At 41.3% G+C, this 14,321-nt stretch overlaps 1 protein-coding gene across 3 annotated transcripts in view; it reads right to left on the minus strand.

Annotated features, from left to right (window-relative positions):
• CD109 (CD109 molecule) overlaps positions 1–14,321 on the minus strand; it is a 158,574-nt gene that overhangs the window by 65,512 nt on the left and 78,741 nt on the right. For all 3 annotated transcript variants that reach the window (XM_067011308.1, XM_059035938.2, XM_067011307.1), the window contains 2 exons: positions 5,252–5,291; positions 2,415–2,499 (listed from right to left, as the gene is read on the minus strand). In XM_067011308.1, the coding sequence (XP_066867409.1) occupies positions 2,415–2,499; positions 5,252–5,291 (125 nt within the window). The remainder of the gene's footprint in view (positions 1–2,414; positions 2,500–5,251; positions 5,292–14,321) is intronic.

The following is a 14,321-nucleotide window of genomic DNA, read 5'->3' on the forward strand; positions in this document are numbered from 1 at the left end:
CATAACTTCTATGCACATTGGGAAACCGAAAAGATTTCACGTGACTCTCTGTATCACAATATTTTCTTTATCGCGGTGGTCTGGGACTGAACCCACAATCTCCAAGGTATGCCTGTACTATGAGAACTAACCAGGTCTGAGAACTTTAATTGGCAACAATTGTCTCACTACCTAGAACAGACAAACCAAACGCTAAGATGGGCTTTCTGATGTGTCTAGGCTAACGTCCCCAGTCACTTAATCAGACACTCTCGGGGTCAAGGTGAAGGTACTTCATAGGTGTGATTAAAGTCTATAGTCGGTTGATTTTAAGTAGAGGAGATTATCCAAGACCATCTGATCAGCCTGACCTAATCAGTTGAAAAGCCTTAATGCAGAGCTGAGAATTCCCTAAAGAGGAAGAAATTCTGCCTGTGAACAGAAACGTCAGCCCATACCTGAGAGCTCTAGCTGCCCTTCCTGACGACCTGCCCTACAGATTTTGGATTTGCCTAGTTAGTCCTTCCAGTCAAATAAGCCAACTCCTTGCAGTAAATCTCTTAACATATGCCTCCTGTTGCTTCTGCTTCTGTGGTTATACCTCGACTGACACACATACTAAAGAACATGATGAGAACACAACGTGTTGGGCGCTAAAGCACTGCCTGGGGACCGTCACAATTGCCAAGTCATTCTCAGCCATTAGCATCTCAAAGGGGCTCCACAAATGAGAATCAGGATGAAACTGCAGGGTTGGTGGGAAGAGGCTGTCAATGTTTTTGCTTCAGGGGATCCACAGCCCCTGAAAATGTACAGTAAATTTCCTACATGTACAGTTACCAGAGTTTAAGAACCACTGTTTTAACTGGTTGTGCTAAATCCCTGGCACACCCCTGAAAACTAAAAACAGAAAAAAAGAAGGTATCCACCTTCAACCTAATCCACGTGGACATTGGTGGTTTATGCGGATTTGAAGTCACTAAGTTTTATAAGCGTGAGTCAAAGAACTCAAAATAAAACGCAGACACAATGCTTGACCTTCAGCTTAGATCAAGGGCAGGATAATAATTATGACAAAGCGGGCATTTATGTGTTTTCCAAACCATAAAGTCAGCCACAGAACCCAAATTCACATTGTAAGCTACCTCTTAGTTGAACTAACTTGGTATACAAATTGTAGACACATTTTTGCCTTTATGTCACATGGGCGTCACATGGTTTGTTTGCCAAAAGAATCTAAAGCAGGAATCCTCAGACGTTTTGGTGCGTGGACTCACTGCCCATTGACTGCCACTGCCACAAACCCTCGCCAGGAGAGGAATATTGTGATGAGTGGTGAGATGGGGTCCGGTTTTTACCAGCTATTACGAATAAATTCTGAAGCTGAATAAATCTCACAAACCAAAGCACAGACATTGACACATCAAAAATAAATGCTACAAGGCACACCCATCCTGGAGAAGGAAAGGCGAGCCCCTCTCCATAAGGGCTACGGAGGTCACGGGGAGTGTGCTGAGGTCTACTGGGACCCACAGCAAGACCTCCTCTGGTCTGGAAGAGGTGCAAGTGACACCAAGGAAGGACAGCTGAGCAGGGAAAGGGCACCGCTGATGCTCCATCAGGTCCTGGCCCCTTAGGGGATTAGGTCGGCACCCAGCCCACAGGCTGCTCTCCTGAGGAGGCCTAGTCACCCAGGCCAACTCCAACCCACTGACAGGTCCCGGCCGAGGAGGGACGCGCGCCACAGGTCTCACCGCCTCCAAGTCCTCGCAAACCCCGGGGGACGGGGAGGGACAAAAAAATTTTTTTTAAATTTAAAATGCTACAAGAAATCGGTCCTGGAATTACTTGAGGGCAATCCCAGCCTATACGTTTGAGAGCCAGTGGTCTGGAACTCTGAAAACGCTTTTTGCCCCGGCAAAACAAAATGCTGTGATGTTCGAGCCACTGGATCAAAATCAGGAAAGCCACTAGACAGCGGTGACGCGGGGCAGGGCTGGAAGTCCCTGTGTCCAAATGCTGAAATGGATGATATAAATGTGGATCACTGAGTCATCTGTTAATTGCAATAAGGCAACCAAACCCCTCCCCCAAGTCTCAACCTCCATTATTGACAGCTGGATGAGGACTCAATAAAGATCAAGCTTTTTTTCAATCTGGCACAATCTATCAGGTAAATCCCTTGACTAGTCTTAGAAAGACACTAGCCTATGGGGAATATTTTAGGACTGGATCAGCTTGGAAGCAGAGACATGGGTGAAAAGACCTGTGCAGACATGTTCCGTGCTTAATTATTTATCATAAACATTTGTTTCCTGCCCATTGGGGTATTTGAATAAGCAACATGTTGTGCTAATGTTCTGGAGTATATAATGAGCTCTTTGTCATACAGTTTCAGAACAGTTTATAGTCATAGAAAGCAATATGATACTTACTTTGCTGTGACGGTACCATTTAAACCCACAGAATTTAAAGAACAGTATAATGGTGTCTGCAAAGTGACTTCAAATTTTGGTAATACTGGAAAAGAAAAGCAAGGATATTTTAAACAATCCATTTACCTCTCATTTTACAACTTAAACTAGAGAACAGAACTGCTCTAAAAGAGTTGATAAATGGTACTCTTTGAACTTAGATTCACTAGGCTCCAAATACACATTAACACATAGATAAAAGTACTTCATTCCACTCAAAATCAGAAACCCTACAAGGCTGGTAACTAGACTGCAGTGGGGATGGGGGAATAGCTATGGACACTCGGGTCTGTGAAGCCTCCCACCGGTAGAATCTAAATTGTATCCAGAACCCTAGATGCAAAGCCATCTGAATGCTAGAAGGCCAGGGTTTTCTCTCACCTGTCACCCACCAGTGTGCATTTACTGCTTGTTAAAATACTTCCATATCACTTGGTAAATAGCTACTTCTGAGCAGCCCCCTCCCTAGGACTTTTTTCCAATTTGGTTACTAAAAGCACATCCTGAGGGCTTCGAGGCCTTCCCTGGTGGCGCAGTGGTTGGGAGTCCGCCTGCCGATGCAGGGGACACAGGTTCGTGCCCTGGCCCGGGAAGATCCCACATGCCGCGGAGCGGCTGGGCCCGTGAGCCATGGCCGCTGAGCCTGCACGTCCGGAGCCTGTGCTCCGCAACGGGAGAGGCCGCAGCAGTGAGAGGCCCGCGTACCGCAAAAAAAAAAAAGCACATCCTGAGACCCTAAGACTCTCCTTCTTCTTCAGGGTGACACACATGCAGTCACAGAGAATCCACGTCCTTTGAGACCATCAAAGGTAAATGTGGTAACAGTCTAACGCAATGGATTACTACGAAGTTGTGTTTGTGTCCTAGGATTTCTAGTTAATAACTAAGATATGGCTACAAAGTAATGATGCTTTTCTTGTGCAACAGGTACTGGTTCCTGAAGGTAATCCCCAAATTAGAAACCCCTACTTTGGTTGGCTTTATATAATTAGGCTATGAAATATTTTATAAATAGTAATATTATTTAATATAAAGCACCTCACTGGAGTAAAAGAAATTTCCATTTCCTTCCAATCTATAGAAATATTCCTCTTCTCTAACTTCACTGACCGATGAAATAGATCCATCTCATAACAAGTCATCTCACCATTCAATTAATGCAAGAGAAGAATCAAGACGACCAATAAGTCAGCAGAACAAGACAGACCTCCAGCTCCAGGCTAAAGACCCCTGGACTGCCAAGAAGCTCTGAGGCCCGAGACCACTCCAGGACCCTGACCCTCCTCCTAGGTCCTGGCCACTCAGAGGTGGAATTTTCTTAGACCAAGGAAATTAAAATGTCCCCTCCTCAAACATCACAGGTTGGCGATCAGTTGCCCCCCCACTACATACCCCCTTCAACAACATACAGCCACCCAGCACCGCCTCTATGTGAAATACAAACAGCCTATAAAAGCCTCAGCCACCTCTGATTTATTCCTCTAGATGGGGGCTGTCCAAAAGAAACAAAATGTGAGCCACATGGTGTAGTTTTAAATTTCTAGCAGCCACATTTAAAAAGGAAAAAGAAGCAGGTGAAATTAATTTTTGTAATATTTTACCTAAAGCCATATATCCAAAATATTATCATTTCAACATGTAACCAATATAAATAATTATTATTAATGAGCTATTTTTCTTTCTTTTTTTATACCATCTTCAAAATTTGGCATCCTACGTGCTTAGAGCACATCTCCATCTAGACCAGCCGCATTTCAAGTGCTCAGCAGCCAACGTGGTGAGCGACCCCTGAACCAGACAACACAGTTCCAGATCGGGGGTCAGGAAACAATGACCAGCGTGAGCTAAGAATGGGTTTTGCATTTCCCATTGGTTGGAAACAATCAAAAGAAGACTATTTCACAACATGGGAAAATTATATGAAATCCAAATTTCCACGTCCATAAATAAATAAAACTGCATTGGGTCACAACCACTTTCACTTACATATTGTCTATGGCTGCTGCGTGCTACAACAGCAAAGTTGAGTAGTTAAGACAGAGCCGTATGACCCACAGGGCATAAAGTTTTGCTACCTGGCAATTACCAGGAAAAAGCTTTGCTGCTCCCTGTTCTAGCTGACCATGAGGCTGAGCTGTGACAAGCCAGCATGAGATGCATGGACCGGAGCCACAAAGGTGCAAGCAAACGACTTTCCAGAATTTCTATTGCCTGAATGAGACACAATCTCAAAAAAGTAACACAAATCAGATGAAAAAGCTTGTGTACAACCTCAAAACAGCTGTTCAAAGTACAACTAATAGTGGGGTCCTATGCCTTCACTCTCCGATTTCCTTCCTCTCCATCCACCAACAAAACACTTGAGTCGCACGCATATCGCTTACATCTACGTGTTTCCAAATGCGATATTACAAATGTGGCACCTGCAGGAAGAGGATTTACCCAGGTTAAACCCTGTCTTCACCAGTGCTGACCAAGTGAAAGATATGGGAAATGACTGTGGTTATGCTTTAAAAAGAACACCGTACAAAATTTCAACTATGTTATGATCACAACAAAGTAGAAAAACACAATAACTATACATACGAAGAGCAGGATAATGGGACTACAGCCAATCTTATTCCGACTTTACTCTTTATAAAGAAAAAATGTTCAGACCCATAGGAAATACTAGGATTTTACCTGGCAAAAATCCATTGGGATTTTTACTTTAAATAATACATCTCTTAGAAATTTCTCTTATCTCTGTGGAAAGTAATAAATGTGTTTTCCATCAAAATAAGTTGAAGAACTCTTACCATATTCTGAAACCTGAAATGACTGATAATATGTCTGGTCCTATTGGGAAGAAGAAAAAAAAAAGACAAGAAAAGATATGAGTTCTTATTTAATTACTTTGTTTGCTTACTTACCTCACAAAAACATTTAGAAAACACTTTTAATTACATTTATAATTATTTAACGAACAAAACAATTTAGTTTAACTTTGTAGAAGTTTCTTTTTAGTTATCTGCAACATGAAGTCTGTGAATTTCATGAGTTTTTCTTAACAATCCACTAACAAAATGGTGACCTGTCTCTTTAATTCACTGCAGGTCATTGAAACAAACAGCTTAACCTGACTTCCCTCATTTGTGAAATGAGAACAAGATTAAATTAGACAATTTAGGAATTTATCAAGCAAGGATAACACATGTCAAACTAACAGGAAATGACTTCAAATTTGGTTTGTCTATCCCTATCAAAGCAAACCAATGAAGAATATATAAAATAGTCAAGGATGCAAAATCATCACGGACCAACACCCTTTATCTTCCTAATTCCCTGAAGTATTTTCTACTGCAACCCTTAAATCAGTACACTCTACCCTATTTTAACAGATATTGTTAATTATTTCCTTTTCTAGTATCAACAAGAAAACGTGTGGCCTAGAATATCTTTTTTTTCCAACTCCTCATATTTCTATTTCTCCGTTTCTAGTCATAGGTAACATTAAATAGAACCACTTCAAGATAGCTAAGAAATTCCACCAGTGAAATGTGTATTCCAATTCTGATTCCTTAAGTTTATCAAAGCAAATACACAGATGCAGCTACAAGATATTGGCTTTTTTAAAAATCATATTTGTTTAACCTAAAGTAACTGTATATCACCTAAACTAACATGATAGTATAAATCAACTCTACCTCAATAAAAAATAAATATAATTTTAATAAATAAATAAACTGTACACCAGCAAACTATTTTTTAATCCTAAAAGAAGGATACAGTTCATTTCAAAGTGTAAGACAAATATAACTACTTATATGCCAACAAAATAATTGTCTAAAACTTGGCTTCAGTGTTGCCATCTAAAGTAGATCCCAAAGAAATTGTGTTGATCAGTCTTTAAGAATCTCCACATTTGTCACTTCTATCTTAAAGTGTTTTCATGTCATATAAAGGAATGTTATAAATTACATGTCTTTGATTCATTTATAAGTTCTGATTTTTAATCCTCAAAAATCAAATCAAGAAGGCAATCTACCTTTAATACCTGTTTTACTGATAACGTAAGAATTCTAGTCTTGGGACTTCCCTGGTGGTCCAGTGGTTACGAATCCACCTTCCAATGCAGGGGACACAGGTTCAATCCCTGGTCGGGGAGCTAAGATCCTACATGCGACAGGGCAAGTAAGCCCACGCACCCCAACTACTGAGCCAACATGCTCTGGAGCCCGCGCATGACAATAAAAAGATGCCGCAACTAAGACCCGACACAACCCAATAAATAAATCAATAAAAATAAAATAAATATTTTAAAAAAGAATTCTAGTCTTTGAATTACTTTTTGCTTTACAACTGAGGTAAAGCACAGGTAAGGCTGTGGAATAAGCAATTTAACAAACAAGGATGTCTGTCCCTCAAGTTAAGTTCATAGAGCTAACACCAAGCGAGTACTACATGTAAACACCATGTGAGGCTCTGTAAAGGTTAATTACAGTCCTCAGCATCAGAGTTCAGTCTAGAGATGGAGCAGCCACAGTCCAGTGCAATACTGCAAGGCTGACGGTGCCCTGGAGTTTCATGCACTTCTCCTCTCACTCTCCCGTATACTTGACTTACACACACTTCCACCTCTGCCCATCTCCCAAGACTTGGTTCAAATATGACTGCTTCTCTGGATCCCCAATCTAAAAGTAATCTCTGGGCTTCCCTGGTGGCACGGTGGTTGAGAGTTCGTCTGCCGATGCAGGGGACACGGGTTCGAGCCCTGGTCCGGGAGGATCCCACATGCTGTGGAGCAACCGGGCCCCTGAGCTATGGCCCCTGAGCCTGCGCGTCCGGAGCCTGTGCTCCGCAACAAGAGAGGCCGCGATAGTGAGAGACCTGCGCACCGCAATGAAGAGTGGCCCCCACTTGCCACAACTAGAGGAAGCCCTCACGCAGAAACGAAGACCCAACACAGCAAAAATAAATTAATTAATTAATAAACTCCTACCCCCAACATCTTCTTTCAAAGAAAAAAAAAGTAATCTCTATGCCACCATGCACTTTAGTCCTCTTTTCTTTGTCACTTTTCACCCTATATTCTGAATATTTAGGTACATGGCTTATCTTGCTGCAAGTTCTTTTGAGAGCCAGGTCCATGTTACATCATGTTTTTTATCCTTCATAGTTTATCCCTTGAGTTCCCAACCTAACAGACTGCCTGATACCAAAAAAGTTCTCAAATAACATGTATTAGATTGAATAAAAAGTGCTAGCTTTGACAAACGTGGAAAACCAACTAATTTGTTTGGGCCTCCTTTAAACAGCCTTGAAACCAACTTTTAGGCAATCATTTAACAAACAAGCAGTTACATTAGTTTACATGTGAAATAAATTCTCCCTTCCTGTTCTCCTACATGGCCAGTCATCCCTGACAATTCCTAGATTCTCCATCTCTCTGGTTAGTCTCCTGCCCCCTTCATTCAGTCTGTAAAACACTGTCACATCTTCTGTTCTCCTGGTACTCTTAAGTATCTTTCTGACTTGTTGCCTTAACGGTCCTTTCTTTCTGATCTTGAAATGTTGGCCCTTCGCATCCTGAACCCAATGCTCTTGATAAGTGAGCTCATCAACTCTCATGGTATTAACTGTCATCTCTACGCTAAACACTCCTAAGCCGTCACCTCTGGCCATCCCCCAAGCTGGGGACTCAGACTCAAATCCACCTGCGGGACACCTCCACCTGAGTGTTCTACAGAGCATCCTGGACTCCTTTATCTGGGTTTAGCCTCCACCAGGGACCTTTTCTTGATCGCCTCTCCCCATGCTGGGTTAGATGCCCCTTCTCTCCCATGATGCCCTGCGTATAACTCTATCACTTTACTTAACACAGGATACTATAATTATCTGCTTTGTGTCCAACACCAGAAACAGACTCTGAAGTCATTGGGGGCACAGCACCTAATTCAGCATGTTTTCAAGGTTTGTTGAATGAATGTATGTATTCATGAATGAATGCATTGAATTTTGTCCCCAGGCTGGTTCTGATACCGGGGGCTCATCAGATTAGCCTCAGTTATTATACAGCATCTCCTACAAAAAACTGAAATAACCTTCAGACTTCCCTGAGGAGGCACAGCCATGTGTCAAGTGACCCATGGATTAACCTTAACTCTCTGCCCTGCATTTATTTTATTTATTTTTTTTTTTCGGTGGTACGCGGGCCTCTCACTGTTGTGGCCCCTCCCGTTGCGGAGCGCAGGCTCCAGACGCGCAGGCTCAGCGGCCACGGCTCACGGGCCCAGCCGCTCCGCGGCACGTGGGATCTTCCCTGACTGGGGCACGAACCCGCGTCCCCCGTATCGGCAGGCGGATTCTCAACCACTGCGCCACCAGGGAAGCCCTCTGCCCTGCATTTAGAAGGAATATGAACGTCAGGGAGTGGAAGAAGCCGGCCATCGTGGAAAACTGAAGAAAGAGTGGGAGAAGAGCGCTTCTTTCCACCGTCATTTGAATTGTCCCAATTAATCAAGAAATCATCATGTAACTGCGTGCTGACAGTGTGCTTTGTACCAGATGAGGTTTTCCCAGGGTGTTTATAAGTGGTAAAATGCAAATCTAGAAATAAATTATTTTACTGTCCAAGGGGTTTGGAAAGCAGAAATGAGTTTTGTCATTTTCAGCATGCGGTCATTGAGGCAACCAGGCCATACCAATTTTCGCAATCAGTTTAGGTTTTTTATAAAATATTTTTACAAAATATATAATCAAGAATGTAGAAGAGGGACTTCCCTGGAGGTCCGGTGGTTAAGACTTTGCCTTCCAGTGCAGGAGGTGTGGGCTCGATCCCTGGTCAGGGAGCTAAGATCCCACATGCCTCTCGGTCAAAAAAAAAAACCAAAACATAAAACAGAAGCAATATTGTAACAAATTCAATAAAGGCTTTAAAACAAAATGTAGAAGATACTGAAATATTTTAAATTAATAAAAACTCAGAGAAGTAGCAGCCATTTATGCCACAGATAAACACAAAAGCACTGATACTGAGTACGTTCATCAGTCTAGAACAGGGATCTGCAAACTTTTTCTATAAAGGGCCAGGCAGTAAATATTTTAGGCTTTGCAAGCCATATGGTCCCTGTCACAACTTCTCAACTCCGCGGGTGCAAGGCAAAACAGCCAGAGAAAACACAAACAAATGAGACCGACTGTGTGCCAACAAAACTTTACTTACAAAAACAGGTGTTGGGCTGTATTTGGTCTTTAGGCCAGGGTTTGCTGACCCCTGGTCTAAAAAATAAAATTTATTTCCATATTCTTCTATGTTAGTTCTAGCTGAACTAAATTTGACTAAATCAAATTAAAAACATGAAGCAAAACACAACCCCAGACCTTTTGTAGGAAGTACAAGTTCCATTTACTAAACAACTTTCCTTCACTTTCAAAGAAACGATCTACTTCAAAATGAGTTTTTAATATTTATTCTAGCTCGTCAAATACAGCTTGTGCTCATTCACTCTGGTAGCAACTGGAGAGAGAGGCTGACCTGAAGGCTTAAATACCCGGGCAGCATGTCTTCTAAGCAAACACTTTTCCAGACAAAAGAATACATAACTCATCAACATCTTCAGAGCTCCGCTTTCCTTAATATGGTCACTGTTCCGGGGGAAAACACTCCATTAGGACACCTGCTCTTCAGCACATATCTTCACTCTCTATCTGTATTACATGTAAGCCCACCTCAATTAGATTTCTAAACAACTTCTAAAGCAGAATGGAAAAGAAGAACGAGGAGGCCCTCTCGGTAATCTCTGTAACTTCTTTATTCCTTTATCCCTAAATCAGTAGTTCATCGTGATGGTGTATGTTATGGAAATCGATCAAATGAAAGGGGAAAGACAGAAACACACTATTTTTACCTTCCTAAGAAATACACTATGACTACAGTGCAAATTGAAGATGTGAATTACTAAAACCTTCTATTCCAGTTACAGATTTGCCTTCTCTAACCATGAAGCCTTCCAACTCTTGAGAGGGTTTCTATTTTTAACAAACTTCACATGACCGCTTAAAACCGTAAATTTTTTTTTTAATGCGGGTCAGCTTCCTTCAGCTCTTGCTGCTGGAATTTTTTTTTAAATGCCAGAAACAGAATTCAAGGGCTGGATGGATTCTTTTTGTTTGCACATTTATGTTCATTTATGATCATTTTAACTTTGTAAAAGTCTGCTTTAAGATTGATCTCCAGTGTCTGGATTTAATTTTTATTTAAAGATTAAGAAAGGCACTGAATTTTTTTTTTTTTTTTTTTTTTTTTTTGCGGTATGCGGGCCTCTCACTGCCGTGGCCTCTCCCGTTGCGGAGCACAGGCTCCGGACGCGCAGGGCCAGCGGCCATGGCTCACGGGCCCAGCCGCTCCGCGGCACGTAGGATCCTCCCGGACCAGGGCACGAACCCGTGTCTCCTGCATCGGCAGGCGGACTCCCAACCACTGCGCCACCAGGGAAGCCCGAAAGGCACTGAATTTTTTAAATCCACACATAACAAGTTGTTAAAATGGAACTACTTAAGACTCAGTTTTGCCTTTGTCCCCCAAGACAACAGAGGCCAAGTACAGCCACATTCCCAAGCCAGGTGCAAGACTAGCAGCAAGACCTGAAAAGGAGGTCTCCAAAAACTGGCTTTGCAACTCTATTTTTGTTGTTAATTTTTGAATTTTATTTTACTCATTTTTTTATACAGCAGGTTCTTATTAGTCATCAGTTTTACACACATCAGTGTATACATGTCAATCCCAATCTCCCAATTCACCACACCACCACCCTCCACCCCCGCCCCGGCTTTCCCACCTTGGTGTCCATACGTTTGTTCTCTACATCTGTGTCTCAATTTCTGCCCTGCTAAGCAGTTCAGCTGTACCATTTTTCTAGGTTCCACATATATGCAATAATATATGATATTTGTTTTGTTTTTCTCTTTCTGACTTACTTCACTCTGTATGACAGTCTCTAGATTCACCCACATCTCTACAAATGACCTGATTTCATTCCTTTTTATGGCTGAGAAATATTCCATTGTATAATGTACCACACGTTCTTTATCCACTCGTCTGTCGATGGGCATTTAGGTTTCTTCTATGACCTGGCTATTGTAAATAGTGCTGCAATGAACATTGGGGTGCATGTGTCTTTTTGAATTATGGTTTTCTCTGGGTATATGCCCAGCAGTGGGATTGCTGGGTCATATGGTAATTCTATTTTCAGTTTTTTAAGGAACCTCCATACTGTTCTCCATAGTGGCTGTATCAATTTACATTCCCACCAACAGTGCAAGAGGGTTCCCTTTTCTCCACACGCTCTCCAGCATTTATTGTTTCTAGATTTTTTGATGATGGCCATTCTGACCAGTGTCAGGTGATACCTCATTGTAGTTTTGATTTGCATTTCTCTAATAATCAGTGATGTTGAGCAGCTTTTCATGTGCTTCTTGGCCATCTGTATGTCTTCTTTGAAAAAATGTCTATTTAGGTCTTCTGCCCATTTTTGGATTGGGTTGTTTGTTGTTTTAATATTGAGCTGCATGAGCTGTTTATATATTTTGGAGATTAATCCTCTGTCTATTGATTCATTTGCAAATATTTTCTCCCATTCTGAGGGTTGTCTTTTCATACTGTTTATGGTTTCCTTGGCTGTGCAAAAGCTTTTAAGTTTCAATAGGACCCATTTGTTTATTTTTGTATTTGTTTCCATTACTCTAGGAGGTGGGTCAGAAAGGATCTTGCTGTGATTAATGTCAAAGAGTGTTCTTCCTGGGCTTCCCTGGTGGCACAGTGGTTGGGGGTCTGCCTGCTGATGCAGGGGACACGGGTTTGTGCCCCGGTCCAGGAGGATCCCACGTGCCGCAGAGCGGCTGGGCCCGTGGGCCATGGCCGCTGAGCCTGTGCATCCAGAGCCTGTGCTCCGCAATGGGGGAGGCTGCAGCAGTGAGAGGCTCGCATACCGCAAAAAAAAAAAAAAAAAAAAGAGTGTTCTTCCTATGTTTTCCTCTAAGAGTTTTATAGTGTCCAGTCTTATATTTAGGTGACTAATCCATTTTGAGTTTATTTTTGTGTATGGTGTTAGAGAGTGTTCTAATTTCATTATTTTACATGTAGTTATCCAGTTTTCCCAGCACCACTTACTGAAGAGACTGTCTTTTCTACATTGTATATCTCCATTGTATATCCTTGCCTCCTTTGTCATAGATTAGTTGACCATAGGTGCATGGGTTTATCTCTGGGCTTTCTATCGTGTTCCATTGATCTATGTTTCTGTTTTTGTGCCAGTACCATATTGTCTTGATTACTATAGCTTTGCAGTATAGTCTGAAGTCAAGGAGTCTGATTCCTCCAGCTCGGTTTTTATCCCTCAAGAGTGCTTTGACTATTCGGGGTCTTTTGTGTCTCCATACAAATTTTAAGATTTTTTGTTCTAGTTTTGTAAAAAATTCCATTAGTAATTTAATATGGATTGCATTGAACCTGTAGGTTGCTTTGGGTAGTATAGTCATTTTCATAATATTGATTTCTCCAATGCAAGAACATGGTATATCTCTCCATCTGTTAGTATCATCTTTAATTTGTTTCATCAGTGTCTTATAGTTTGCTGCATACAGAGGTCTTTTGTCTCCCTAGGTAGGTTTATTCCTAGGTATTTTATTCTTTTTTGTTGCAGTGGTAAATGGGAGTGTTTCCTTAATTTCTCTTTCAGATTTTTCATCATTAGTGTGTAGGAATGCAAGAGATTTCTGTGCATTAATTTTGTATCCTGCTACTTTACCAAATTCATTGATTAGTTCTAGTAGTTTTCTAGTTGCATATTTAGGATTCTCTATGAATAGTATCATGTCACCTGCAAACAGTGACAGTTTTACTTCTTCTTTTCCAGTTTGGATTCCTTTTATTTCTTTTTCTTCCCTGATTGCCATGGCTAGGACTTCTAAAACTATGTTGAGTAATAGCAGTGAGAGTGGACATCCTTGTCTTGTTCCTGATCCTAGATGAAATGTTTTCGGTTTTTCACCATTGAGAATGATGTCTGCAGTGGGTTTGTCGTATATGGCCTTTATTATATTGACGTAGCTTCCCTCTATGCCCACTTTCTGGAGAGTTTTTATCATAAATGGGTGTTGAATTTTGTAAAAAGGTTTTTTTGCATCTATTGAGATGATCGTATGGTTTTTATTCTTCAGTTTGTTAATATGGTGTTATCAGACCTACTAGAGCATGGACTTGAGGATATGGGGAGGGGGAAGGGTAAGCTGTGACGATGTGAGAGAGTGGCAGGGACATATACACACTACCAAATGTAAATTAGATAGCTATTGGGAAGCTACAGCATAGCACAGGGAGTTCACCTCTGTACTTAGTGACCACCTAGAGGGGTGGGATAGGGAGGGTGGGAGGGAGGGTGACAAAAGAGGGAAGAGTTATGGGAACATATGTATATGTATAACTGATTCACTTTGTTGTAAAGGAGAAACTAACCCACTATTGTAAAACAGTTATACTCAAATAAAGATGTTAAAAAAAAAAAAAAAATACATACGATGAATGGTGTAACATTAAAAAAAAAAAAAAAATATGGTGTTGTCACATTGATTGATTTGGGTATATTGAAGAATCCTTGCATCCCTGGGATAAATCCCACTTGATCATGGTGTATGATCCTTTTAATGTGTTGTTGGATTCTGTTTGCTAGTATTTTGTTGAGGATTTTTCCATCTATATTAATCAGTGATATTGGTCTGTAATTTTCTTTTTTTTGTGGTATCTTTGTCTGGTTTTGGTATCAGGGTGATGACGGCCTCATAGAATAAGTTTGGGAGTGCTCCTTCCTCTGCAATTTTTTGGAAGAGTTT

The sequence above is a fragment of the Kogia breviceps genome, chromosome 13, assembly GCF_026419965.1.
Source record: "Kogia breviceps isolate mKogBre1 chromosome 13, mKogBre1 haplotype 1, whole genome shotgun sequence".
Classification (NCBI taxonomy): Eukaryota; Metazoa; Chordata; class Mammalia; order Artiodactyla; family Physeteridae; genus Kogia; species Kogia breviceps.